General features: G+C 41.6%; 1 protein-coding gene and 1 long non-coding RNA gene across 5 annotated transcripts in view; both read left to right on the plus strand.

Moving 5' to 3' along the window:
* Nucleotides 1-26,040, plus strand: part of FRMD6 (FERM domain containing 6) — an 80,817-nt gene extending 54,777 nt beyond the window's left edge. For 3 of the 4 annotated variants that reach the window (XM_060619834.3, XM_078448251.2, XM_060619835.3), the window contains exons 7-14: nucleotides 3,002-3,157; nucleotides 6,445-6,510; nucleotides 7,371-7,439; nucleotides 10,320-10,494; nucleotides 14,933-15,268; nucleotides 16,380-16,511; nucleotides 20,592-20,683; nucleotides 22,618-25,629. In XM_060619834.3, the coding sequence (XP_060475817.1) occupies nucleotides 3,002-3,157; nucleotides 6,445-6,510; nucleotides 7,371-7,439; nucleotides 10,320-10,494; nucleotides 14,933-15,268; nucleotides 16,380-16,511; nucleotides 20,592-20,683; nucleotides 22,618-22,902 (1,311 nt within the window). In that variant the 3' untranslated portion in view covers nucleotides 22,903-25,629. Of the gene's footprint in view, nucleotides 1-3,001; nucleotides 3,158-6,444; nucleotides 6,511-7,370; nucleotides 7,440-10,319; nucleotides 10,495-14,932; nucleotides 15,269-16,379; nucleotides 16,512-20,591; nucleotides 20,684-22,617; nucleotides 25,630-25,720 lie in introns of those variants that run through there. The other variant, XM_078448252.2, reaches the window with a different exon arrangement.
* Nucleotides 1-27,542, plus strand: part of LOC144616655 (uncharacterized) — a 560,479-nt gene that overhangs the window by 305,666 nt on the left and 227,271 nt on the right. The window lies entirely within an intron of this gene.

Here is a 27,542-nt window from a genome sequence, read left to right on the forward strand (position 1 = left end):
TAAATGTGGTGGAACTTGGAACTTACCAGCCTTCTTTTGGCAGTTGCTTGGTCTTTACTTTCTTATTTACTCTTAACTCAAGCATCGTTTTCCTCCCTTTGAAGGGAGAAAAACATTACACTTTGAAAAGTAACATCATTCACAGCTTTTCTTATGTTGAGAAAACAAATTAAGTAGTCACTTTGCCCTGACCGCCATCTCCTCCACTCTTAAGAGAGGAACCACGCCTTTACGTCAGCGGGCAAATTTAGGTTATTCGAACTGTCTCAACTGTCCTTTCTCCGCCCAACCCTGCCCATGTCTGTTCCCACCCTTCCTCCAGGCCTCTGTTGAAAATCTGATTTTTTTACCTTATTTCCCAGATACACTCCTCAACACAATTCCATCTGCTTTCTGTCCCCGACGCTCCCCTCTACTCCTCATGCTGTCCCTATGGTCGCCAGTGACCTTTAAGTTGCCAAATTCTGTGGACACTTTCCACTTCTTTTCTCGGCTGCATTTGACATAGAACCACTCTCATTTGGAGATCTCCTCCAAATGAATGCTTTTCTTTTTTTTAACAACCACCTATGTGCCAGTAGCTCCCAAATCTGTTTCTCTCCTCTGTGTCCATGAGACAGCTGTTTACCCATAGGCACCTCAAACTCAAAATGTCCCGAGTCAACTTCATCTTTCTCCCACCTGATTTCATGTATTCCTGCCTCTGTGTCCCTAATGTCAGCTAGTAGCACTGCCATCCACCCAGTCACCCAGAAACTTGAGTCTCCTGCAGAGCTCTCCCCATCACCCTTCTTTCTCCCTGCCCTGCCCAAACCAACCGGAACAACCTAGAACATAAAATACTTGATTACCCATCACCAGCTTAAGAAATCAAATTCTCTTGAAGTTTCCTTGTGGTAGACTTCCTGAATGTTTGTCATGTGCCCTCCCCAGCGTCCTTGCTCCCGTCCCCCAGGTTCCAGCTCTCATCAGCACTCAGCAGCACTGCTGAGGGGGCTTGTTGTCTTTGCCTCTGTCTTTAGAGCTTGCGGATGAGTGGATTTTGCTCCTGATTTAAATCTTCAGGGGCTTCCCTCTCACCTACAGAGTGAAAGCCAGGCTCCCACACATAACCGAGGAATTTTCCAGGATCTGATCTCTGCCAGCCTTTCCAGCTTCCTCTCAGGTTGTCCTGCACCTTGAATTTTATGCTCTAACAACATCCAACAATCCCTATGTCTCCAAACGCCCTGTGGTATTTTGCACCTCTGGCCTTTCTTCCTGAAGTTCCCTTAGCCAACAGAACCCCTCTCCCTGTTTGACCTGGCCAACTCCTGTTCATTCTCCAAGACTCTGCTCAGATATATTTCCTTCTGGGCAGACTGGCTAGGTACCCAGTGCCCCTCCTCTGGGCTCTAGAAGTCCCCGCTACGCATAGTGTTTTACATCTTATTTTCTGTTTATCTTTTGCCTCCAGTGAACTGTTTATTAGTATATTCTAAAGGACAGGCTTAAACTACACCTTTTCTGTTTCTTCAGCACTTCACATTGAGGTGCTCAATATAAATTTTTGTGAACTGACTGCCAGCATGTCAGTTGTTAAAGAGAAACCACAAAAGGTATCAAGCTTTTACATATCAGTGTCTGTGGAACCCAAATTAGCCTATGTTTACATCCGGTAAGTTGTCATCACGTACTTGCTGAATCTCCGTCTTTTAAATCAGATCTTCCCAGTCAGTGCGCCATAGCTTCCAGAGCACTGAGATACAAGTTTCTTCAACCTTTGGGATCACCAAAGCCACTTACTTCAGTGCCCTTGCAAATATTATTTTCTGTGTGTTCTTTGAGCCGAGAAAAGTTAACAAATACTAATTTAGGTGATCTCCATGTAAGAGGAGTCCGAAAGAAAAATCTGTACCTTGAGTTCTCAGCAATATTAAATAGCCAGCAATCTATCATGTTTAAACAATAGGAAGAAACAAAATGTCAATATCTATAAAAACATTTAAAACTAAAAATTCTTTAATTATTTTTTATTCTGATGATTTTAAGCACTACTCTTTTTGCTCTCTTTGCATAATCCTTTCCATGTTTTATAATCCTTATGAAATCGGCTAAGATTTTTTTTTCAATTTTTTAAATATTTTTATTTATTTTTGAGACAGAGAGAGACAGAACATCAGCAGGGGAGGGGCAGAGAGAGAAGGAGACACAGAATCCAAAGCAGGCTTCAGGCTCTGAGCCATCAGCACAAAGCCTGACGTGGGGCTCGAACTCACGGACTATGAGATCATCACCTGAGCTGAAGTTGGACGCTTAACCAACTGAGCCACCCAGGCGCCCCTCGGCTAAGATTTTTAACTAATCTTAGCCTGCAGCTGCTGGATACTATATGTTTTGGGCATTGAAAGGCCCAGGCTACTGTCCGTTGAAAAACTAAGCCATAGTGAATTGCAATGAATGTTTGAATGAAATTGTTTCCTCACAAATACTCAAATAGAATGTTCACATCAGCCTTTTATGCAAAAACCAAAAATGTTTCAGAGAATTCCTCCCAGTCCCCTGCCTTCTTTGGATTAACATTTAGAACCTCCCACTCTGTGGCTGTAATTTTAGAAGAGTTAAGTAGGATCCAGAACCTGAAGATGTGTTGACAGTAGATGTATTTCATAGTACCAATAATTTTGCAAGTATAAACAGTGATGTGTACAAAATTTTGCAAGTTTGCATGTTTTTTTTTCTTGGTGAGTTTAAAGCCAAGAGAACATATTTTTCTCATTTCTTGTGATTTTTCTTCTCAGATATACAGCTAAATTGACTTTGGAGCTTCTGGTACTAGCTGATTCAGCCTAGTAACATAACAGATGGTGAAAACAGAATACAAGTGGGAAATTTCCTGGTGGAAATTAGCCAGTTTCCATGACCTATGTTAGGTCCTTGTCCTTTCATCATTTGGGGGACAAGGGTAGGACTCCCATCACTCCAACAGATGTGGCAGTGCATACCCATTGTATTCCAACAGGTTGTTTCCAAGAGAGGGAAGGACTACATCCTGAAGCACATTCCAAACATGCACAAAGATCAGTTTGCGCTGACAGCTTCCGAGGCTCATCTTAAATACATCAAAGAGGCCGTCCGACTGGATGATGTTGCCGTTCATTACTACAGATTGTATAAGGTACAAAACTGCAGTCAGCCTGCAGCTTTTGGTTGTTGTTGTGAAATGTTTGTTTATTTTTGAGAGAGAGTGAGTGGGGGAAGGGCAGAGAGGGAGGACAGAGGATCCAAAGCAGGCTCTGCGCTGACAGCAAAGAGCCTAATGTGGGGCTTGAACTCATTAAAGAGCTGTGAGATCATGACCTAAGCCCAAGTCAGAGACTTAACCCACTGAGCCACCCAGGCACCCAAGTCTGCAGCTTCTGAAGACAAAATACCTTCATGATTTAAAGAAGCTTTTATTAAAAGTTGTCATTTCATTTTTTAGTGGGCTTTTTTGCTTTTTTTTTTTTTTAAAAAGGATTCATGTGAACTGTTTCTCATGGTAGTTCAGTCTTCGAGTTAATGATGCTTTTCCTCAGGCCTGGGAGCATGATAGAGTCCCTTTATAATGGTTCTAATACTGAGATGCCAAGTGGCTTCAAATCATGAGTCTGGCTTTTCAGTGACTATGAAATAGTTATTTTTCTCCTTTCCAAATCTGCATCTCTGCCTTGGGGACTAACATTTGCAACTTTTTTGATCAGTAATTTTTAAAGTTCCTCTAAGTGAAGCCGTACCTGCACTGTATCCATTAATTAGAAGAACGGCCACAACAGCTAGTGTTTACTGAGTATTGTTTTTATGGGGCACGCTTTATTTTCTTTTTTAAATCCTCACAGTTCTATAAAATAGAAGCTGTAATATTCATTGTACAGATGAGGAAACAGACCAAAGACCACAAAACTAGCAAGGGGCAGAGCCAGGATTCAACCCAGGTCTACTTGACTAAAGGAATTCGTGGATAAAAATAGTGCCCAGCACATGTTAAGAATGATGTTAAGTTGTTACCATTATCATTGTTATTAATGTGCTTCTTATTACTACTATACCCTTTGTGGTAAGTTTAGCCTAACTAGACCATTGGAGACTAGGCTGTAGTTTGGATATGTTACTGGATGATCTTCTTGGCTGGTTCAGAAAACTTAATTAGGTACCAAAGAATGGTATTTTTTTTTTTTTTTCTCACTTCTGTGCCCAAGAGATGAAATTGTTAATGTCCTGTCATCCTTGAGAGGCATAATTGAGTTCTATAAGATCTCTTTGGCCAAATTCCTGAAGGACGGAGTTGTTTGTTTCCTTGAGAGATTTCATTTGTGACACCTCAGTTTATATGAGAAAATGCAAATAAATGGCATTTGACAATCAGTTTATATTTTAAAATGTACAGGAAATATGAATGGTGTATAAGAAGGAGTGAGTATAGCTTTAGAGTCAGATATCAGAAACCCTGCATCACCACTGTTATGGGATCCTAGGCAAATAGAACTATAATTCTGGACCATCTATTAAGTGGGAATGGTTCAATACATCTCACAAGGTTGGGAAAATTCTATGATGTAATGAATCTGAAATAACCAGGTGGAATGTCTGGTACATTAATCAGTGCTCAATAAATATCAAGTGCTTCTCATTTGATAGGGAAACATAGTATTTTAAAGAATCCTGTTAGGAATTTGTCTTTTGCTTAAAAGATTTATCTTTTATTTGCTTACGATGTGGTACTTCTACATGGCATAGAAAATGACTCTTTTGGGACACCTGGGTGGCTCAGTCCGTTAAGTGTTGGATTTTGACTCAGGTCATGATCTCACAGGCCATGAGTTCGAGCCCCGCATCAGGCTCTGTGCTGACAGCTCAGAGCCTGGAGCCTGTTTCGTATTCTGTCTCCCTCTGTCTCTCCCCTCCCCCACTTGTGCTCTGTCTCTCTCTCTCTCTCTCTCAAAAGATCAATAAATGTTAAAAAATTTTAAAAAAAGAAAATGACTTTCTTATCTTCTTAAAGCAAGATAATTAATAATAATGAAACTGAATGAAATGGGGAAATGGATATTGTTACCTCATGGGCGGAGTTTTCATTCTTTAGAGAAATCAAGTGGCAGCCATTAAAACTGCTCGTAAAGTGGAAATAAGGTAGACAGAGGACAGGAAACATTCTGGGGGGAAAAACTTCTGTGTCCCTCTCCCAGTAGTACATGCCTTGTGCCTGCACAGCCAGCATTTTTATGAGCACAATCTTATTTCAGGAAGCAATCAGAGTAGCCTTGAAGAGGAAATTGACCTAAACTCACAGTGATAGATTGATTTCTCCTGCTGTATGTGCCTTTCTTGATGTAAAAACATAGTAGTTGGAGAAAACAGTCCAAATAGTGAAAATAGGCCATATCTTGTCTTTACTATACCAGATGAGGATGCATTTTCTAAAAATATTTCTTCCCATATTCTTGGGAACGCTGGCACTAAACATACTCATTTATTTTTATTGAGGAATTTCATAATGAAAATATTTTAGTTACTTTGTGATTTTATTTATCTTCTATTTTGAACTTCATACCTTATATCCCATTATTACATATGAGCACTCCAAAGATGTGGTCAAATTTCAGAGTACATTTAAAATTCAGAGAACATTTCAGGGTTTTTTTTCCCCTACACTCATTGTAGTTGATTTTTTATAGTTTAGCTGGTAGAATGTATATCATATTGGCAAGTGACAATTGAACTTTTTAGAAATAAGTATTTTCTTTCCAAACAAACTGAATATAAAGCTTTTACAGTTTTTTATCCTCATGGGATGACAGTCTTAAATATGTAGGCGTGCCTCTGATTTTGGCTTCAGAGGCAGCAGAGTTACATAGTTTGAAACCTATAAAATCGAATGCATCTCAGAATATATCTATGATATTAGATTCAAGATTCTGACATCTGGGAAAAGGAAGAGAACTAATAAATAAATAAGCAGCAAAAATAGTATTGTTTACTAGAGTTTTCAGCGATGGCGGTCTTTAGAATATTGTCAGATATGAAAGTGTATATAATATAGTAAAAACACTAATCCTTTGAAATCTCAGTGGTTTAAAAAGTAGAATATATCCTTGCTCATGTGTATGTGCTCATGATTTTCTTAAAGCTTATGGTAAGCTAAGGATGCAAAAAGATGAACAAAGTTATTTAAATTTTGTTTTTAATGTTTGTTCTTGAGAGAGAGACAGAGCCTGATGTGGGGCTCGAACTCAGGAGCTGTGAGATCATGACCTGAGCTGAAGTCGGATCCTTAATGGACTGAGCCACCCAGATGCCCCTGAATGAAGTTATTTTAAATCAAAAATTTTCTAATCGTATTTCTCCTTCTGTTTTTTCCCTTTGGTGTTTAATTGTCCATTGTACAAAAAAAACCCACTACTGTTTCATATGATTTTATTTCTATAGGATAAAAGGGAAATTGAAGCGTCTCTGATGCTTGGACTGACCATGCGGGGAATACAGATTTTTCAGGTCAGTAAACGAGAAATGACTGTCAAGTGGCATCCACCATGTCTCATGTTGACAGTGTACCTGTGTGGTCCTTGGACAGGTGCACTGGTTCATTTCTGGCCATCGACTGGCCATTACTTCCTATTTGTCTAGTACAAATGGGGATGATGTAGGATAAATGAAGTGATACAGTCCAAACCTTGACAGTAATAAGTCCTCTAGAATAGAAAGTAATAAGCCCAAGATTGGCTCAGGTTCATCACTAACAGATCATTAACGTCCAAACATTTTTCTTTGTGTGTTACTGATTTTAAATATCCTGATTATAATGCTCCTCTGGAGCGTTACAACTGTGTAAAGAAAAAAAATGACATCTTAATACAGTGGCAGACCACTGTATTTTAATTTTCATTACACTTTTCCAATACAGCCTGTCCCCTGTCCCTGTCATGCTTTTGCAGGTGGGATGGTATTATACCACAGCCATCAACAAGAAAGAGAGAATCCCTCTTTCTGTGAGACCAGGGAGAATATAAGAATCTCTTATCTTGATGTAGGCACAATATCCAATTAGGAAAGTCTGAGTGCCTTATCTCTCCAATGCCTGAGTCTTTTTGGATTTTTTATTTAAATTTATGGATAGGCTCAAAGGGAAAAGGTTGCCTTGAAAGGCCAGTTAATGCAGTCACTCAGGAACCCAAAGCTACAGAATTGTCTCACTAATCTTTTAATTACTGTCTGAACATCTCCAAAGAGAGTTGAGGACCTCTTTCAGATTTTAATTACTGTATTTTAGTTTTCTGGGAGAGAAGTTAGAGCCATTTTAAAGTGTCTGGCAGTTTCCTCAGTAACTCTGTATGCATTAAAATTTTTTTCCACAGAATTTAGATGAAGAGAAACAATTACTTTATGATTTCCCCTGGACAAATGTTGGAAAGTTGGTATTTGTGGTAAGTTTAAAGTAACTGACTAAAGAAAAATTGCTCAGTTGTTTGTTTTTGTGGATTTTCGTTGTTCCCTGTTTTGTTTTTAAAAATAATGCTGTGACAGGCACAAAAGCTGATATTTTTTTTTAAAAAGTTGAAAATGAAGACAACTCACTTTCTTACATTCTTACGTATGTGCTCTGTTCGTTGCCACTCATAGGTCATGAATCTAAAATTAAGGAATTTTACAGCAAAAGAAATTATTTATTTAATTTGTGAGTCTGGTCCCCACCGTGCTATCCTAAGTTATTCTAGTTGCAGAAGAAATGTAGTGGGGGAATGTGCAAGATGACTTCAGCAAAGAGAATGATTTTCAAAAGCCTACATCAGAGGGATCAGAAAACGGAAAGCCATAATCACAGGATAAATTACTCTTGGCGTGGGGGTAGGCCAGTTCTTTTGGAAGTCACTTCTTTTGAGCAAAGAATAAAGAGTGATATAAAAAGATGTTTCTATTAATATCTAACTCTTTGAAACTCATCATTATAAAGAAAGGTCTACAATTCTTAACAGGAGAAAAATGGTGTTATTTTTAGAATATTGAGAATAGTATCCTCTTTTTTGTTATAAGAGCAAATTCATGATTTTTCCCAGCTGTTTCTCTACTTTGCCGGCTCTATCCGGTTTGGGGCAGGGTTCAAAGAATTACAGTTAATAACATGTATATCTGGTGGTCATTAAAATCCATATTTTTTTCTTTGTTCAGAAATTGTTGGAAAAAAATACACAAAGGAGGAAGATAAGGATTTGTACACATACACAAATAAAGAAGATGGCCTATATAAATAAAGGGCTGTATTGCCAAAGAGCATTTGGGTTCTGACTCCATACTGCCCTGTGAAGTCAAAGACCTGTTCCTGACTTTACATTATTTTAATTACTTGGGCCCAGTTCAATCTGATTTCACTTCACTCATACATCAAATGGGGCCCTACCTGCTTCCTCCTCACTTGCTCTCTCTCATTTAGGCCCTTTGTGAAAGGATCTGAGCTGTATGAAAATGAGCAAATTATTAGCCCATTACCCCATTACCCCAAATTGAGTAGACATAAAATACTTTTATGAAATTGAGTGTCTTAAGGGTCCTGGACACAGTGGTTCCTGAATCTAGTTTTGCATCGGTCTCATCTGAGGAGTTGGTTTAAGATAAAGATTTCTGGGCCTCATCCTCCTCCCCTAAGAGAGTTTTGATTCAGAGGGTGTGGGTTGAGGACCAGGCATCTATTTTAATGAACTTCCCAGATGATTCTTCTCACAGCCAGCCCAGTCCTGCCCCAGTCGTGTGACCTTGAGCAAGTTACTTAACCTCTGTGCATTGGTTTCTTTGTTCCCAAATGGAGATAATTGGTCCTCCCCCATAGACTGATTCTGAGGATTAAATGAGTCAATACCTGCCTAGTGCTCATTCAGTGTCAGTTATTACTATTCGAGCATTGGAATCCACTGGTGGTTCCTTTAAAATGAAAAATCAAGAGGTGAAAAATCCATTCCCAACCGAGATACACAGAGCCATATTGTTTTTTATTGACTTTAAGTGTGTGGTTAGAAGGTGCCTCTCTCTGCTTTACTTCTCCCTTCTGGCTGAGAATCATTATGTCCGCAGTATTCCTTATGCAATCCTGCTGCCCTGTTCATTCATAGGAAAGGTGAAGGAATTGATAATTCCATTTCTGGGGCATCTGGATGGCTCCGTTGGTTAAGCTCTTGATTTCAGCTCAGGTCACATGATCTCACAGTTTTGTAAGGTCCAGCCCCAGGCCAGGCTTTGTGCTGACAGTGCAGAGCCTGCTTGCTTGGGTTTCTTTCTCGCATTCTCTGCCCCTCCCTAGCTCAGAAACGTGTGTGCTCTCTCTCTCTCAAAATAAATAAACTTACAGTTTTCCATAACTGTAAAAAACTGCCAAACTCTCACCCTCAGCTTATGTTAATGAACTTTATGTTAATGATCCCAAACTTAAACAATGAGATTCCTGGTATCTCTGATAGAAATACTTAACGGTACTTATATCTCTTCCTTTCTCTTTCCTGTCTCATCCCTTGAGCTGTCCCTCTAGCTTCCACCTATCCCCTCCCACCCCCCCCCCACCCTTTTTTAAATAAACCATACACCCAGTGTGGGGCTTGAACTTAACAATCCTGAGATCACGAATTTCATGTTCTACCAACTGAGCTAGCCAGGTGCCCCCCACCCAGCCTCCCTCTTTTATCCAGCTGAAGAAGTTTTCCATATTTTCTTAACCCTAAAAAGGTATTTATAGTGTTTGCTCTTACAACTCCTCATTTATTTCCTCCTCAGAGTTTATCACAAACTATAGTGATTTTATATATTTATGTTTATTTGCCATCTCTCCCACCAGAATGTATTTCTGTGAAGGTAGCGACCTCGTCTGTCCTATTCACTGTTATTTTCTTGGTGACTAGCACAGTGTTTGGTACCTAGTGTTTCACAAATATTTGAATACATCACGCTTCTAGAATGTCATCTTGTTTGCTGAATTAGGGTGTTGGAATTGCATTTGAAGATGCTTTCATGATGAGCCCTTCTCTTCTCCATTGTATAAATGGCCTGACTAGCCAGAGAAACCAAAGATATTCCTCCACCGTCATACCCAGTCGGTGTCGACCGGATGACCCCGGCTAGACACTTCCCTGAGTTTTTGGTAATCCTTGTCCTGGGACATTTTTGAAAAGGAAAACAGCAATTTATCTCTCGCTGAATTTTGAATGCAGCTTTATACATCTGTTTTTGAATCTGCACTTCTCCTTACTAAAGAGAAAATGAAGGGGACCTTGGCAAATTAGAGACTTACCTTCCAAAAGCTGACTCGTGCTTTTGCTCCACAGGGTAAGAAATTTGAGATTTTGCCAGATGGCTTGCCCTCCGCCAGGAAGCTCATCTACTACACAGGGTGCCCCATGCGCTCCCGACACCTCCTCCAGCTCCTGAGTAACAGCCACCGCCTCTACATGAATCTGCAGCCTGTCTTGCGCCACATCCGGAAGCTGGAGGAGAACGAAGGTATGGCAGAGTGTTGGGGGGGAGAAGCACACACGGTGCCTTGGCCGCCTCTGGCCCCTTAGTCTGTAGTTGCCATCAGTTGGGGCTTTAGACCCCTGCAAAATGGGATTCGAGGGCTGACCCTCTCCAGATTCAGGGCCGTGTTCCGCCTCACATCTCACCACTGTCCCAGCACCTGTCCCAAATATCTGAGGTCATCCCTATCATTTAGCTATCCCTGAGTACAGTCTCTTTAACGTTTCCCCACATTTGCTTTGAAAATCCTTGCAAAAAGCCACCACATGAAGATGCAGGGCAAGATTTATCTGCGACTCCGAGCACCTTGGAATCTGGAATTTTTTCCAGTGCAATTACTCCTTAGATTAAAGTAACAATAAAGGTGGGAGACAGAAATGTCTCCAGTCTCTCTTATTGACTGCTGAGAGGACCCCAGGTCTGGGTCAGCAGGAATGACAAAGGAGAAAGAAGTTTTCTTCTTTTTTTTTAATGCTTATTTATTTTGAGAGAGAGAGGGAGAACGGGGGAGAGGCAGAAGGTGAAGGAGAGAGAGAGAATCCCAATCAGTTTCCACGCTGACAGCACAGAGCCCAACGCGGTTCTCAACCCCACAAACTGTGAGATCATGACCTGACCTGAAACAAGAGTCCAACGCTTAACCAACTGAGCCACCTAAGCGTCCTGAAAGAAGTTTCCATTTGAGGATTATATCAGCCAGTCCTGTGGGGGCTTTGCTGAGATACATTTGGGGCCCCTGAAAAGGAGAATGAGTCACGGTAAGGAAGAGGAAGGCAGGGATTGGAGCCTCTCAGAGCAGGCTTCAACTCTACTGGTTAGCCCTTCATCTTAAGTCATGGCACCCAGGGTTATTCCATTTAACACATACGAACTTCTGATCCCCCAAAATGCTACTGTGCTCATTTGCCTATTTCTTTAAAAAAAATTTTTTTTCCTTAATGTTTATTTACTTTTGACAGAGAGATAGAGTACGAGTGGGGAGATGGCAGAGAGAGAGAGAGACAGAATGAGAAGCAGGCTCCAGGCTCTGAGCCACCCAGGCGCCCCTGCCTATTTCAATGTCTTCCATTTGTTTTGTAGATTCCCATTGTGGTAGTTCTTATAATTCAATTGGATTAGATTTAGGATATCTGCATGAACATTTGGATGCAGATTCATATCCTTAGGTCCGTGTCTGAAACAGATTTCGACCTCTCAGACCCCAGCTTTCTCACAGAAACACAAATACTTGTCCTCTTAAGAAAAAACCTGAAAGAAGCTTGCACATCTAATCAATTTCTCTCAAAACCTATCTCTCTAACTAAATGAGACCCAGTTTGGGGATGCCACTGCATCTTAAGTAGCCATTAGAACATGAATCATTTTGCACGGTCTGCCACCAAACTGCTTTCTTGTCTTTGGAGAGAACTGGTGTATAACCACCAGGTGTATGGGCTTCCTTTGCTGCCAGGCTGCCCCTTCTTCCCCACGATGACTCATTGCGATAAGAAGCACCTCTCTCCAATGCTGACATGATTATTAGGAGGACTCGAGATGGGACAGAAGCGCCAAGGGAACTTGTAAGAATAGGCGACTTATGTGCAGAGCCCATCATGTGCCAAATGGGTCACATTCCTAAATGGCCAGCTTATAGCACCTTGAGAAGTTTCTTTATTTCATCAGCTTTGCCAGCATTTTAGCAGATTCTTGCTTAGATGACCGTAAGGGGAGCCCTTTAGAGCCTGAATGAATTCCAGAACCCCTATAGGTTCTCAGGTAAAATGACAAAGAATTTTCAGTTCTTAGAGGGCAGGGTTTTGTCTGTTACTGCGCCTAGTAGTATCAAGTGCATTTGGGGGCTTATGCGATTAGGGCAATGAAGGAATGATAAAGGTGTGGATTGTATTTGTTATTTGGGTAAATGTAGATAGAGTTGGGCGGATATCTCTTTTTTTTCTTCTAAAGAAAACATACTTCTTTTCTTCTACTTAGAGATCCCTCACAGTCTAAAGAACACCCAAAATTAAGTTTCTCTGGGCCAGCTTTGGCCTGATGCCAGTTATTTCACTCACGCTTAAAGTCTTCCTCACTTTTACAATAAAGCCCTTTTCTTAGCAAAAAAACAGCACAGAAAGAGAGTGTATTTTTCTTAAATTTAATTTAGATCCATCTTGTCTGAGATACTCTTTTAGCATCTTATGGTAGAAAATGATCACAAGAATTATTCCATAGCATTTAGAAGGGGGAGAATGCCTTTGTCATTAAAAAAGTTTAAAAACAAAAGTTTTTTTTTAACCCAACTTTATTCAACAGTGGGAGCTTATTCTTAGGCCATATGCCAAGAGGTCACACTGCATTCTGTTCCAAAATAATATATGAAAAGCTCTGTGGTCTCCGGGCTTTTACAACAGAGGGAATCCAAAGAATACCAACACATTGGTAATCTGTGCTCTTGACTCCGGTGATTACTAGGGAGGTAAGAGGTTGCATTTCCCAGGTCTCAGAATAAACTTCATAATCACGTCAGCATTTCCTTCATGACACTTTTTATTTGTACCAGGTCTAAGTGATACAGCTCTGGGAAGGGAACACTGGCCAGCCACGTAGAACAGTAAGGCCGTGCTGACACGCTGACACGAAGCAGATTTACGCTAGGCTCCTGTGAGGTAGACCACAGTTCGGCGAGCGCTTGCCTTCTGTTACTAGAGTAACCGTAATAGACTCCGAACCTGCTGGGAAGGGTTGGGAGTAAAAGGGCTATTTGTAAAGAGGCAGAAAGCTTTTAAGTTATTAGAGCCACAATTCCCACTTGTCTTAGAACTCTGGCACCCTAAAGAACTTTTTAGAAAACTGTTTTTTCACTTTCCACCTTTCCAAGTGCCACGTGGCTAGTATTTTGAAACCACAGTGAATAGAAATTGTATGAGAATTTTGCAAACCCTTTTATCTCTCTGTCTTCATCTCAACCCCTGTTGTCTTCAGAAAACAGGAATGTTTATAACCCAGTCTAGCCCTAAAACATGGATTTTAGATGATGCATATCTGTCTCAGATGTGTGTTTTGGGCTCTGGTGTCCTGCCCCAGTCTGCTTTCTGTGTGGCTGTGCATTCTCGCTGTTGTGATGCAGCCTGATTCCCTAGAATTGACACGAATGGCTGGAGCCCAAAAATGTACACATCGCCTTCTGCAAGCATTTTTGCATTTTGCATCCTGGAAAGCGCATCTTCTCTTTCTGCTAATGCTTCTTCCCTCCCTGAGGAGGCTGTGTAGATTATACTTCAGACACCAGGAGTGCAGGTGATTTCACTTACCCAAGAAACAAGACAATTAAATTCATCAGCAGGCCTCTGAGAACCCAATTAGTCTACAAGTTAGCAATTTCTGAAATAATATCAATTTAACATTCCTCAAATGCATTCTCCATCTTTAACATTGTTCTAATGTGTTATTTGTCATCAGTATTAAGAATACAAAGAATCTAAACTATTTCTCTGTTTTACAGTTCTGACCTGAGACACAAAAGTATTGTATACCTGCAACTCAGTTGTAACTTTGTGCCTTGATGTGATCGTTGCTTTACCATTTGATAAAAGGGACTTTCTAACATTGCGTCTTGGTGTTAAAGAATGGCACTGACATGTTAAATCAAAGAACAGTTTTGTCAGTCAGAGGCCACATAGGTATAAATCATCAAACCAGTAGTGATGACTGTGTTTTCTAAGTAGATGGTAAAACCTCACTAGTTCACCCCAAATGGAGAAAAGCAGTTTCCACTAATGAAAAACTAAATGTTAGAACTCTTTGAAGGAAATTTAGAGAAGAATAGTTTTATTTTAAATTATATTCAACAGTCAGAACTGAGCTAATAATGGGCCAAATTGAATAAATGAAATCATTGGCAATTAGTGTAATTATATTTATCAAACAGTCTTCCATAGCAGTGCTTCTGAAACTATTTGTGGGGAAGGACCAGATTTTTAACATTCCTCATCCACCATGGACTGATACTTTTACAAAATACAAAATCACCTTAGTAGCTGTCACGGCACTGTCAGATTGCTCTGAAAATCTACAAGTATTTATTCTCACTTACTGAGCTTACATCGCTGTGGACCAATAACAACTTGCAGACAAGAGGTGGTCTGGCGACTCTACTTCAAATAGCACTTTTCCGAGTTTTGAAGCGTCAAAACCCTTTGAGTAGTCTCAGTACTCGCTCAAATCCGTTGTACTGGTTTTTGCTCATCTTCGTTAATTGACCCCCTCCCACCCACCCGGGTCAGAACCCTCACGGCGCCTAGATCCTGGGTGTGATCCTGCTTAACTAGATCCTGGGTGTGAACTTGTACGCGTTCTTAGCCTGATGTGCCCTGTAGGCTAACCAGGCGTGTCTCCCCCTCCCCCCCTCCCGCCGTCCTGCGTGAATGTGCTCCTCACCGCGCAGAGAAGAAGCAGTACCGGGAGTCCTACATCAGCGACAGCCTGGACCTGGACGTGGACCAGCTGGAGAAGCGGTCCCGGGCCAGCGGCAGCAGCGCGGGCAGCGCCAAGCACAAGCGCCTGTCCCGCCACTCCACCGCCAGCCACGGCAGCTCGCACACGTCAGGCATCGAGGCCGACACCAAGCCCCGAGACGCAGGGCCGGAGGACAGCTACTCTGGCAGCGCCATCCACCGCAAGCTGAAGACCTGCAGCTCCACGACCAGCCACGGCAGCTCCCACACCTCCGGGGTGGAGAGCAGCGGCAAGGACCGGCCGGAAGAGGACTCGCAGGACGATGGTAAGCCGCTCGCCGCGGCTTTCCAAGCTGGCAGCGCTGAGCCGCTGTCGCTCGCCCCCTTCTTCCTCTTGCCTCGTCTTGTTTCTGGTTTTTTTCCCCAAGCATCCCTTCTGGAGAACTGCTGTGTAGGGCACAGCCGGGGGGTAGTAATGGACAGGTGTCCTGCACCTTCCCCCGTGATTTGGGGGAGTTGCTCGTGTCAGTGAACAAAGCATCCCTCTGGTCCTTTGCCGCCACAGGGTTGGACGCCAGTGGAGGCTGAGTCCTGGCGGTTTAGCCCAAGTAGAGGAGAGATCGGTGCCGCAGAACTCGTGTCTGCATTTCTGGTTCCCAGATTAAATAGGCATCGGTGAGGACAACAGCAGAGGCGCAGTGATAGCGACAGAAATGTCTTAAACTTTGCAGAGGAAAAAAAAAAAAAAAGACTTGAGCCCAGGCCATTGGTTATTTAGTATTTCTTCAATTCCTCCTATGCAGCCAGAACTCTGGGAATGTAAAAGAAAGTTAGCACCTGGATGCTTAACTCTGTTAAGGAGAGAAAAACCAGACTCTCTCAGCCAAACTTAACATATGTGGGCATCTTTTTTATTATTTTTATGCCTCAAGTGCTATAGCATTCGGGTTTGGGGAAAGGGTAGTGACTTCATTAAGGAAGCCCATTTGCTTGCTTACTGTAGAATTCATGTGGATCTCTAGTGAAGTCAACTGAATGCCCTGCGGGCAGGCAGGTCTAGAAATGGGGAGCTTCATGAACTACTCCTTGTGCAGGTGACAGCAGTCTGCTCTGGCTTAGGCATGTGGCCCATCAGTCTCAGTTGCCCTTTGTCATCTCAGCAAGGTGGTATAGCTCTTTCCTTCTTTCTCACAGAGGAAAGAATAACACAGTTCAATCGTGGCATTAGAAGACATGTAGATAACACAGCAACCCTGTGAAAAAAGAGAGCAAATACATCTAGTTGAGAATTGTCCTAGAGTTTCCTATTGTAGATTCTTATTAGCAAATGTATTTTAAAATCTGAATAATTACAGAGCCTTCCGCAAAGTGTGGCTACGAATGCTGGCATCCATTTCCCTTCGTGTCACTAAAGGTCTCTTTCTTCTTCTGTGTCAGAAATAGAGATGTTGGTTGATGACCCCAGGGACCTGGAACAGATGAATGAAGAGTCTCTGGAAGTCAGCCCAGACATGTGCATCTACATCACCGAGGACATGCTCATGTCACGGAAGCTGAATGGACACTCTGGTGAGCTCTTGTGGGAAGTTCTTCTCCTGAGCTAGTGGATGGTCTTGGACTGAGGAGCAGGTGCCTCAGAAAACAGAAGGGTCAGGGTGGGGTTCTCGATCACAAACAGGGCTGGAATCAGAACCTTTCCAAGTCAGTGCCATAGACTGCAGGGTCGAGTACTTCGTGAGGAAAAAAGAGAACAGAAGGGGAGAAGCATCTAGGATGGGGAATTAGCATCTTCTCCCCTGTGCTCAGCACAAAGTGGTAAAACACAGTTTTCTCTTTGTTGCTGTTGTTTTGTTTCGCTATTACAAATGATAATCAGAGAATCCTAGAATACATCTAGAAGGGACCTCGGAGACCTCCTTTTTACAGATGAGAAAACCCATAGATGAGGGGGACAGATGCTTAGGTGGCTAGAAACAGAAGTCAGGTCTCCGAGTTTAGTTTGTATTGTTTTTCCCCAACTAGATCAGAGTGGGTATGGGAGTGTGGAGGAAAAAGTGTCAATAAATGTTGGCGTAAAAAGGCATTCCTATTATATTCTGTATTTCATTAACTCTACTAGGACACTTGCATTCACTGTAAACCTATTATGGGATTATATAATACGATATGTAATAATCTATTTCTATCAAATAAAAGATATTACCCTTCAATATTACTGCAAAAAACCACAGTATGGGTTTTGTTTTCAATTTTTTTTTAATGTTTATTTATTTTTGAGAGAGAGAGAGAAACAGAGCTCCAGAGGGGAAGGGCCAGAGAGAGAAGGAGACACAGAATCCAAAGTAGGCTCCAGGCTCCAAGCTGTCAGCACAGAGCCCGACACAGAGCTCGAACTCCCGAACCACAAGATCATGACCTGAGCCAAAGTCAGACGCTTAACCGACTGAGCCACCCAGGCGCCCCAGGTTTTGTTTTTAAACCTCAGTCACTCCTAACTGCTCTCGCCACATTTTATGAATTGGTCTCCGTTCTGTCTAAAAAACATACCTTAGGAATGAAGTCAAAATGGCCCAGGTACTTACTGATCAGCCGCTTTGAGCTTTGAGTGAAAGACCCTGTTTACAACTGGGGTGACCTGCCATTGCTGTGTCAAGACCCACGGTCCCTGATAAGTGAGCCTCACCCATGCAACAGGTGCTGGGAATGAGAGAGAAACAAGACCACAGTACACATGGTCCCCTCATCCTGGCATTGAATCTGTAAGAGCACAAGGCTCCTTTTATTGCAGAATTTCCTCTGCTCACCTAGCAGAAGCATGGCCTCCAGATGCTCTGCGGGGAATAGACCTACCAGTGGTTACAGAGAACCGCTCTGCCTAAGCAAACACAGATCCGTCAGGCTGCTTGCTCTGGTCATGCTTCAGGCTTAGAGTTCTCAAACCAAACTTTACCCTTGTTTCTTTGCCCATTTACTTTCTTACCTAGATGTCTTCCCTCACAAATACATTTTAACACATATATTAAATATAAATTTACAATTTTATGCACATTATATGTACATGGATATCATGCTCTCACTCGATATGTGCATGTGTATTTTTGTGGAAAGAAAACTGTCCAAACCATATACACCAAAGTGTCCATGGGAGGAGGGGAGATGAGGGAAACAGACTTTGGCTTTTTATTTATATATTTCTATGTTTAATTTTTATAATAAGATTTTGTAATTTTAAATAGAAATAAAATTTAAATAAATAGGGTGGCTGTTTAAAGAGGTTTTTATACAAAAAAAAAATGCTTTTTGAAATGTTATTTATTGAAAAAGAACCTGAATGGTTAACAATGAGCAGTTATATGCTGTCCATATAGTGAAATATCATACAGCCATTAACTAATGACACTTTTAAAGAATATTTAATAATATAAGAAAGATAGGTAAGAAAAACAGCACAAATTGTATAATCAGGATGCTCTCAAATTACAAAAATGTATATATGTATATGAAAAAATACATAAAAATATTAATAGCCTTTCTCTGGATGATGGGGTTGTGATGATCTTATTTTCTTCCTCGCATCATCCTCCTCTTCCAAATTCTCTACAATTTGAGCATTTACTTTTTTTTAACATTTATTTATTTTTGAGAGAGAGAGAGAGAGAGAGAGACAGCGTGAGCAGGGGAGGGGCAGAGAGAGAGGGAGACACAGAATCCGAAGCAGTCTCCAGGCTTTGAGCTGTCAGCACAGAGCCCAATGCGGGGCTCAAACTCAAACCATGAGATCATGAACTGAGCTGAAATTGGATGCTTAACTGACTGAGCCACCCAGGTGCCCCTACAATTTGAGCATTTAAACATTGTTTCTCAAGCATGGAGCTGAGATTGAATAGGGATGGAAGTTTGGTACAAGTCAGGTTAGTGTTCTCAGCACCAGACTTGCTGCTGACTTGTCTAATGCGGAGTTTGGGTTTGGGAGCACATAATTTACAGACATGGTGGCCAAGGACACATTTACCAGGAAGTCCAGAAGGACCCATCCCAAGTGCCAACCAAGGACACCAGTCCACATCATCCTCTGAGGATTTGTTAAAAGTTTAAAGCTTTTTAAAAGATAAAGATATTCTCAAGAAAGACCCCCTACTAAAGCAGTCTGTACCAACCCCCAAAACATAAGTACCCACCTGAAGGCTTTTAAACTGTCTACATGTAAACCAAGAATGTCCTCCTTCCATGTTTCAATTGAACAAAATATCAAACACTTAATATATGCAAGGTATATACTCGTCACTGAATCATTAGGCGTCACTTCTAAAGAGTTAAGGGATAAAACACAAAAGGCCATTTCTGAGGTTATCAGCAAGTAGCTAAATAAAAATCACATTGCACTCCAGGTTCCTTTTTTATAAGGTGAGAATGTGCTTTATCTGAGAAGCCATTTGGCCTTAAGAATCTGGGGTTTGACTGACCTGCTTCATCTATTTGCAAGAAAAATGTCAGTGATCTCCACTTCCATATCCAATTCTTGTTAGCAGTTTTATCTTACGAAACATTTTTTCCTGGTGCTTCACTCAACATGCTAGAGCCACAGAGGGAAGTTTCAGCCCTGGATTTCTGTTTCCAAAGTATTAGGAGGTGACTCCTGGGCACTGGGGTGATTTAGGGCCCTGTCACTCTCAGAGATCCAGAACTGAATGCTTAGGGTGGCCTCCCACTCGTGGCCTCTCCCCAGCAGGATTTGTTGTAGGAGGCAAGTGCCACAGGGCCCCTGTCAGCCCGAGGAGCTCTGAGCTGGGTGTGTCCCATGTGCAGGCCCTGTACCTCGCCCTTTCCATGCATTTACTCTTCAGTCGTCATTAAACTCTGTTGGATAGACACTGCTGTCAGGCCCACTTTGTAAGATGAGACCGAAACATAAGGGGGCTAAGTCACTGGCCAGCATACACAGTTAATTACTTTTCTGGGCCTGCTTCCGGCTCAGATCCGTGTGACTCTGGAGGTCAAGCCCCACACTACACTTTAACCGTCCATCTAAAGGGACCCTAGGGGCACCTGGGTGGCTCAGTCGGTTAAGTGTCCGACTTCAGCTCAGGTCACGATCTCACGGTCTGTGAGTTCGAGCCCCGCGTCGGGCTCTGGGCTGATGATGGCCCAGAGCCTGGAGCCTGCTTCCAATTCTGTGTCTCCCTCTCTCTCTGACCCTCCCCCATTCATGCTCTGTCTCTCTCTGTCTCAAAAATAAATAAACGTTAAAAAAAAATTAAAAAAATAAATAAAGGGACCCAAACCTAGACGGCCATGTCACAGTTTAGCTTTAGCAGGGAGACTGCTGTACATCTACGGTCTTTGTTTTTGTTACTAATTTCATCATAAATAGCTTAATTAGAAGTTGTAGTTCACCTTAGAAAAGGCAGGCTCTAAACTCCTTCCTGTACGCTGACCCCACATTTATCCCTCTCCCCCCTTATTTACTGTGAGACAGGAGATGGGATGTGTCCTAGGCTGGTTGTTTACCACGGATGAGTCACAGTGAGATTTTTCAGGAACGGTTAATGCTTGACCTTTCAGTCTTGGTGGTAGCATGTGTCAGATAGGTGGCAAAAAGTATGAATAAGGAAGTCTTCATTGTTGTTGTTTTTCTGTGTTTTACTTCAGGGTTGATTGTGAAAGAAATTGGTTCTTCCACCTCTAGCTCCTCAGAAACAGTTGTGAAGCTTCGTGGCCAGAGTACGGACTCTCTTCCACAGGTACAGAAGGAATCGAAATGTTTAAGTTGTGCACTGAAGTTACAGAAAATGTTAAATTGGAACTTAACGTTTATATTTATATAAATGAGCAAAAATTAAGAACCATAAGGCATTGATTCTTCTTAGGTACATTCTAGTTTTATCCTCAGTTGATAACCATTGTGTTTGCTAGTTCCATTCATCTCTGAGTTGATTTTCATTTGGATAAATTATATACTTTGTTTCCCACTTTATAGAGGTGGGAAGTGTGTAACTTCAGACTTCAGGTTGTGTGTGTGAACCTCAACAACTGAGAGAGTAATTTTCTTGTCAGGCGTGTTATGGCAGAAACGTTTCCATGCTGATTATTCCATTCAGATTGCGTTTTCAAAGTATGCTGAGTGAGACTGTTTGATAACCTGTGATCACTTGCTAGACTATTAAAATATCAAAAGATAAAACACTCTGAAATTCATGGTTGTAGCGTCTGGATCTATTCCACAGCTGATATACTCACCTCTATTTCCTGTGCGTTCTCTTTCTCTCTCCTTTATGACTCTCTTTCTTGGTCCATCTCTGTCTTTTTTGGGTTTTGTCTTTTTGCTTTCTGTGTGTGCTTCTCTCTTCCCTTTTTTCTTTTTCATTTCTATGTGCACATGATGTTTTATTACATACTTTTTTGAATACTCCAGTGAATAATTTCTAAAGCAGTATGTGTAGCATGATGATTACAAATCCCAGGGTCCACTGCCCGGGTTTGCACCCAGTTCTGTCACCCGGTGTTAGATCTTCCTGTACGTAAGTGCTTGTGGTGCACAGCTGAGGATCAGATTCCACGCCTGCAAAATGGGAAGCGCATTTGCGTGCCTGCTGTGTGGATTTGTGAGGATGACCTAATGAATTCTGTGTGGGAAAGCCCGTTGGTACCTGGGAAGCCGTGTGGGTCCAGGGGACCTTCTTCAGGGAGTGCTCGGATGTGATACTTCCGAATAAAATGGTTTTGGGCTCAGACCCTGTTCTCTCCTCCTGGTGCTTTTGCCTTTAGCAAAAAGTGATCTCTTATTCTAATGAGGTTGGCTTTTGTGGTGTTCGGCAGCAAAAGCTGAGAGGTACAGTGCCCTGTTTCCTTAAATAACCCATTAAGCGTCTTTCGTTCATGTAATTATCTGAGCCATTTTTTAACCTATTTATGTTTCAGCCAGTACCACTTCTGGGGATAATGAGTTCTGTAAGTCTGTTGCCCGCTGTGTGGAGTATTTGGCACAGCACCTCCTACAGTGTTTGGGAGCTGCCTCTTGCCTCCCAACCTTTCCGTACTTTGTATTATTTTTCTATCCAAGAACTCTAGCTTTAAAAAAAACAAAAAAAAAAAAAACAAAAAAAAACACCCAAAAAAATGTTCTTCAAATTGTATTCCTTGAGTAATTGGTTCATTTCCACATTTCTTATGAAAATAATAATAGAGCTCAGCATGAAAGTATTACTGTATAGAATATGTTGAATTGTCATATTCTAGTAGAAAGAAAAAAGAAAAGAAACTATATCTGTACGTATCTAGCCTCCTTTTAAGACATTTTCTTGACTTCTGAGATGCTAGAGACAGGCTTCTGTTGCATTTACTTCCTTTGCCTTGGATTATTCATCTGTAAAATGGGGAGAATAATAGCACTGGGCTCATAGGGCAGATGGGAAGAGTAAACAAGTAAATACATAATATTGTGTTTAGGTGAGAGCCTTGCACATAATCAGGGCTCAGTAAATGTTAGCCACTCTGACTGTTGGTAGTGGTGCTGTTTTCCCCCGCAGGACCTCAGACCGGAAATCACTTTCTAACATATAAGGATTCCATAACCTTTTATGATTTTGCAGTGTCGCTCTTTACAAGGGCAAAATAGCACTAACCTGTCACTTTAGTCATCCTCTTGAAGTGGTTTTAACCTTACTTTATTTTTCAGACCATATGTCGAAAACCAAAGACCTCCACCGATCGGCACAGCTTGAGCCTTGATGACATCAGGCTTTACCAGAAAGACTTCCTGCGCATTGCAGGTCTATGTCAAGACACTGCTCAGAGCTACACTTTCGGGTGTGGCCACGAACTGGATGAGGAAGGCCTCTACTGCAACAGCTGCTTGGCTCAGCAGTGTGTCAACATCCAAGATGCTTTTCCAGTCAAAAGAACCAGCAAGTACTTTTCTCTGGATCTCACTCATGACGAAGTTCCAGAGTTCGTTGTATAAAGTATGTCTGCGTGTAGCTAGCCACACAGGCAGCCTGCTGTCTGCTGGAGGCCGGAGAAGCCACGGGTTCTCTCTTTAAGTATCGTGCCATATTTTCTTCACCCCACCACATAGCTCTTTCTTTATGATATTTGCAATGGAAATAAAAGCCTTGGGACAGTTGCACTTTAAGTATTACACAGATAGAAAAGAACTGCAGAGAAGGTACAGCAAGACAAGTGCCCGGAAGTTCGTGACCCTTTGGAAGGAAACGCGCTTCACTGGTTACCAAGCCTTCGGAATATTGAATTGTGGTGTGTTTGTCCCTCGTTTTGTTTTTCAGTTTGATCATACGACATCACATTTTTTATCATGTGAAAGATGTTATTAGATTGATTTGTTTGCTTGTAAATGTGTGTGTGTGTGTGTGTGTGTGTGTGTGTGTGTCACTCCCTCATGCACGTCGTTTGAGGGAGGAGAGAAAGGAGAGTCTCTCCTCTTAAGGGAGAAACCATTGCCTGGTACATAGCCATTGCCGCCTCGCTGGGGCTGTCCCAAAGTGAACACTAATGAAGTGGTCAAAATCTTGTAGTTCTAGCAAGCCAAAGATATGTACATAACAGAAATGCATCCCGGGGCCAAGAAGACATGAATGAAGCAATAACCAGAAGGCTATGTGTGCTGTGATGCCTTGTGACTCCTTCATGCCTGGTCAGTGCCCTGTCCTCCTCCTGCTCTTCGAGAAAGCTCTGGGACCCAGCTAGTTTCTCGTGCGAGTAACTCATCAGTTGTGTTCACGTCTTTGTGCGTTTTGTAGAGTTTGTAAAACCAGTTTCTGTTAAAACTATGGAAACGTCTTAGAAAATGTTTGTGCTTGGTGTTTTGTTTTTTTTTTTAAATCAACAACAAATTGTAGTAATGCTTGTTTCTGCTTAAGCAAAACACCCTAACTATACATATATGTTATACATATATAAATACCTGAGATTGTATGTGTTTATATGTGTTTACAGCTTACTAACGCTTCATTTTGGCTTCCATGACTGTTTTGTGTACATAGTCATTCTTGTTTAATATGGAGGAGGTGTCACTGAATGAATGATACCTACAGACAATCAGTTAATATATGCAGAGTTAAGAACAACTGTTTTCCCATGTGTCTTTTGCCATGATTCTCAACCCTGGTTGCACACTAGAATTATTTGGGGAGCTTTAAAAACAATAACACTGTCTGGATCCCACTTCAGACCAATAAAATCAGTCTGTTGCAGTGAGGTCCAGGTGGAATTGCCTTTTCCTTTAAAGCTCTCCAGATGGAGCTAATATGCTACAGGGTTTAAAACCACTGCTCCAGAGGGTGTCTTTTTCTTAATTTTGAAGTTAAGGTATACAGAAAATGTCAGTGTTTGAGGAAGGACCATTTTTAAGACAGTTACTGCCACTGCTATTAGGATATATAATGAAACCTCGTCAGGAGAGTGAATTGATCAACCTTTAGATGTACAGTAACAATGTTGTTCACACTTCAGGAGAGAACTTTAGCACAATGTCTTTCTACGAGATGTTTGTAATGATTTCGTATTTAACAACATTTGTTTACCATATTTTGATACACCATTTTTTCTATCTGCCAGGTTTTCTTAAAAAAAAACTATATATTATTTTCTAAAGAAACAGTCATATTTTTATACAAAATTAAGTTTTCAGGTAACAAAGAAATCGATTTAGGGTACAGCAGAACATGCAGTGTTCCCCGGGGGCGGGAGTCAGTATTATGAACATAAGGGGAGTGTGGACAAGCCTCACCTGTGCTGTGCTCGGACGCCCGCGTGCGGATGGGGCAGGCCAGTGTGGACACTGCAATCCCAATCGAATCAGTTCAACCCGACACTTGGAAAAAGGAACAGAAGTTCTATAGAGTTTTGTAGTCATGCGATTATTTTGTTTTTATCAAAAGTTTTAAAAGAACCAAAGTTTTCAGATACCAGAATGTACAAGTGTCTCAGTCTTCTGTATGAAAGGGTAGAAGGATCATCTAATGACAGCTTCACTTATAAGTAAGTCGTTAAATAGTCCACCATTTCTTATAGATGCTTAAGGGACAAATCCTAGGAAGTTTAACTCTCAAGAGCCCAGATCATAATGTGGTGCGTTTCCTTAGCTCTTAGTGTTTCTTGCAACATCGAGGCAAAAGCATATTTAATTCAGTATGTAGCGCTTTAGTTTCTCTGTGCTTCAGCCAGAATCAGGTCTTCAGGGTTTTGCCAGCATTATTGGTGGTTTTGCACACCCTCTTTCTAATTGGGTTTATGCATAGTCTTGTGGGTTTTCAAAAATGAAACATGCTAAGGAACATTTTTGCTTTTTGATCCTCTATTTGCGGCAGAATTATATATATGTATATGAAAATCCATTTTGGTTATCTACGTTTTGTATTTGGAAATTGTTTTAAAAAATAAAAAAGGAAAAGAAACGTATGAAGCTGTTATTTATTCTGCATTTGTTAATATCATCGCTAGTCGGTATACCAGTTTGGTATATACTGCCTCGATACAGCGACATTTGTATTTGCAACAATGAGCTTTATATCTACATAAACTGTAAATAATCCTTTCTGTGAAAGGATCATCATATCAGGAAGATACCAAAAGTGTGTAAAAGAAAACTGCATTATTTTGTAATGATTTCTTATAGGCATTTCATGGTAAGATTAGCAGTCAATAAAGTTACTTTTTATTTGTCTTTAAAGTGCCTTTTTTTTTTTTTTTTTAGACTTCTCAATTAAGCAAGAAGCATTAAAGAGTGAATGTTTTCTTTATGTTCTTCTTTCTTATAATAGGCCATGTTGAGGAACAATGTAAGGGTCCACGGTGGTAGGATTCTGAGCCCGGAGCCCCCCGTGGCGGAGTTGGTGGGGACTGAGCTGCCCCTGCTCCTGCTCTGCGTGTGTGAGGAGTTCACATATTAACTCCTTCATCCTCCTGTTTACATACGGCGGGGTCTGTTCTCATTCTCGACCTAGAGACGAAGGAACCGAAGCTGAGAGAGGCAGTGGCAGCCAGCCGCTGTGCAGGCCTGAGCTGTGGGGCTAAAAGCACTCGATAAGATACAATATTTTATTTTTTTAAATTAAAATGACTACTTTAACTTTTCCCTCAAAATAATCATCATTGGCGTGTTAGTTTTAATTTTAAAAAAGTAAGTGGTTACATTTAAAAGCATGCCTATCGCAAGGCTGGGCGTGAGAGCAAAGCGGCATCAGGGGGAGAGGCTGGAGCTGGCAGTCAGTAGTAGACAGGCGTCGAAAGCACCAAAAAGCCTGGCATCCTTGTGAAAGAACGTCCATTATCTTCTCGTTACTCCAGTTTTCTTGGCTCTCGTGGGATTAATAATTCAAAGGACTATTTGGGGGATTAATAACATAATAGTTATAACATGCCCCTGATCACTAAGGTGGGAGAAAGGAGGGTGGGTGTTTTCCGATCTTCTAACGAGCCTTTAACTTGTGTAGAATTGAGCCATGTGGCCATTCGGAAGCCTACAGTCCAAAACAAAAGCTTTCTGCTGAGGGGTTAACTCATGAATTTTGCAGTGTATCTGGTAAATTGTGAGTAAATTGGAGTCAAGGAAAAAAAACATTTCTGGTCACCTGCTCTGTATCTGCCATTACACACGTCAAGTCTAACCTTCACAGCCCTTCAAGTAGTCAACTCATGTTACAGCTGAGGAAACGGTTAAACTTCCCCAAGATCCTACAGTTCGTAAATAGCAGAGTTTTAAGCCCAAATCCATGTCCAAAAGCTTTGCTTTTTCTACTACACATACCACGTTATCCATTACACTCAGAGAAAGCTCAGAATCTAATAGGGAAGACAGACTTACGATTTGGATAATGTGATAAATGACATTTATTTGCACACTGTTTTTAAAATTGTTTTTAATGTTTCATTTATTTTTGAGAGAGTACAAGCAGGGGAGGGCAGAGAGAGAGAGAGAGAGAGACACGGAATCCGAAGCAGGCTCCAGCCTCTGAGCTGTCCACGCAGAGCCTGACGTGGTGCTTGAACTCATTTACCACAAGATCATGACCTGAGCTGAAGTCCGATGCTTCACCGACTAAGCCACCCAGGTGTCCCTGCACACTTCTAAAAAGAAAAAAAAAAAAAAATTATTTTGAGACAGTGCATGAGCAGGGGAGAAGCAGAGAGAGAGAGAGAGAGAGAGAGAGAGAAAGAATTCCAAGCAGGCCCCATGCAGTCAGCACAGAGCTCTGATGTGAGGCTTCAACTCAACCATCCACCAGAGCCGAAGTCAGATGCTTAACCGACTGACCACCCAAGCACCCCTGCCCACCTTTTTAAAGCACCCCTATGCCAGACCTATAGAAGCATTATTTGGGTAGTACTCTGGTACAGAAGCAGTGGAGACCTGGGGGGTGGTAGTAGGGAGTGGGAGGTGGGAAGAACATAGAAGAGCCTTGAAGGGGGCCTTCTGGCAGACGGGAGTGAAGTACAAACTGTCCACGCAAAGATTAGAAGCCTTGGACGACAGTGCTCATTCAGGGGCCTTTAGGCTTGAGTAATGACTCTCTCCAGACTAGTTGTGAAAGGCTCTGGGTGCCCAGAGGAGGACACTGAGTTTTGTTTTGTTTTGTTTTTTCT

This window comes from Panthera onca, chromosome B3, assembly GCF_046562875.1.
Source record: "Panthera onca isolate mPanOnc1 chromosome B3, mPanOnc1 haplotype 2, whole genome shotgun sequence".
Lineage (NCBI taxonomy): Eukaryota > Metazoa > Chordata > Mammalia > Carnivora > Felidae > Panthera > Panthera onca.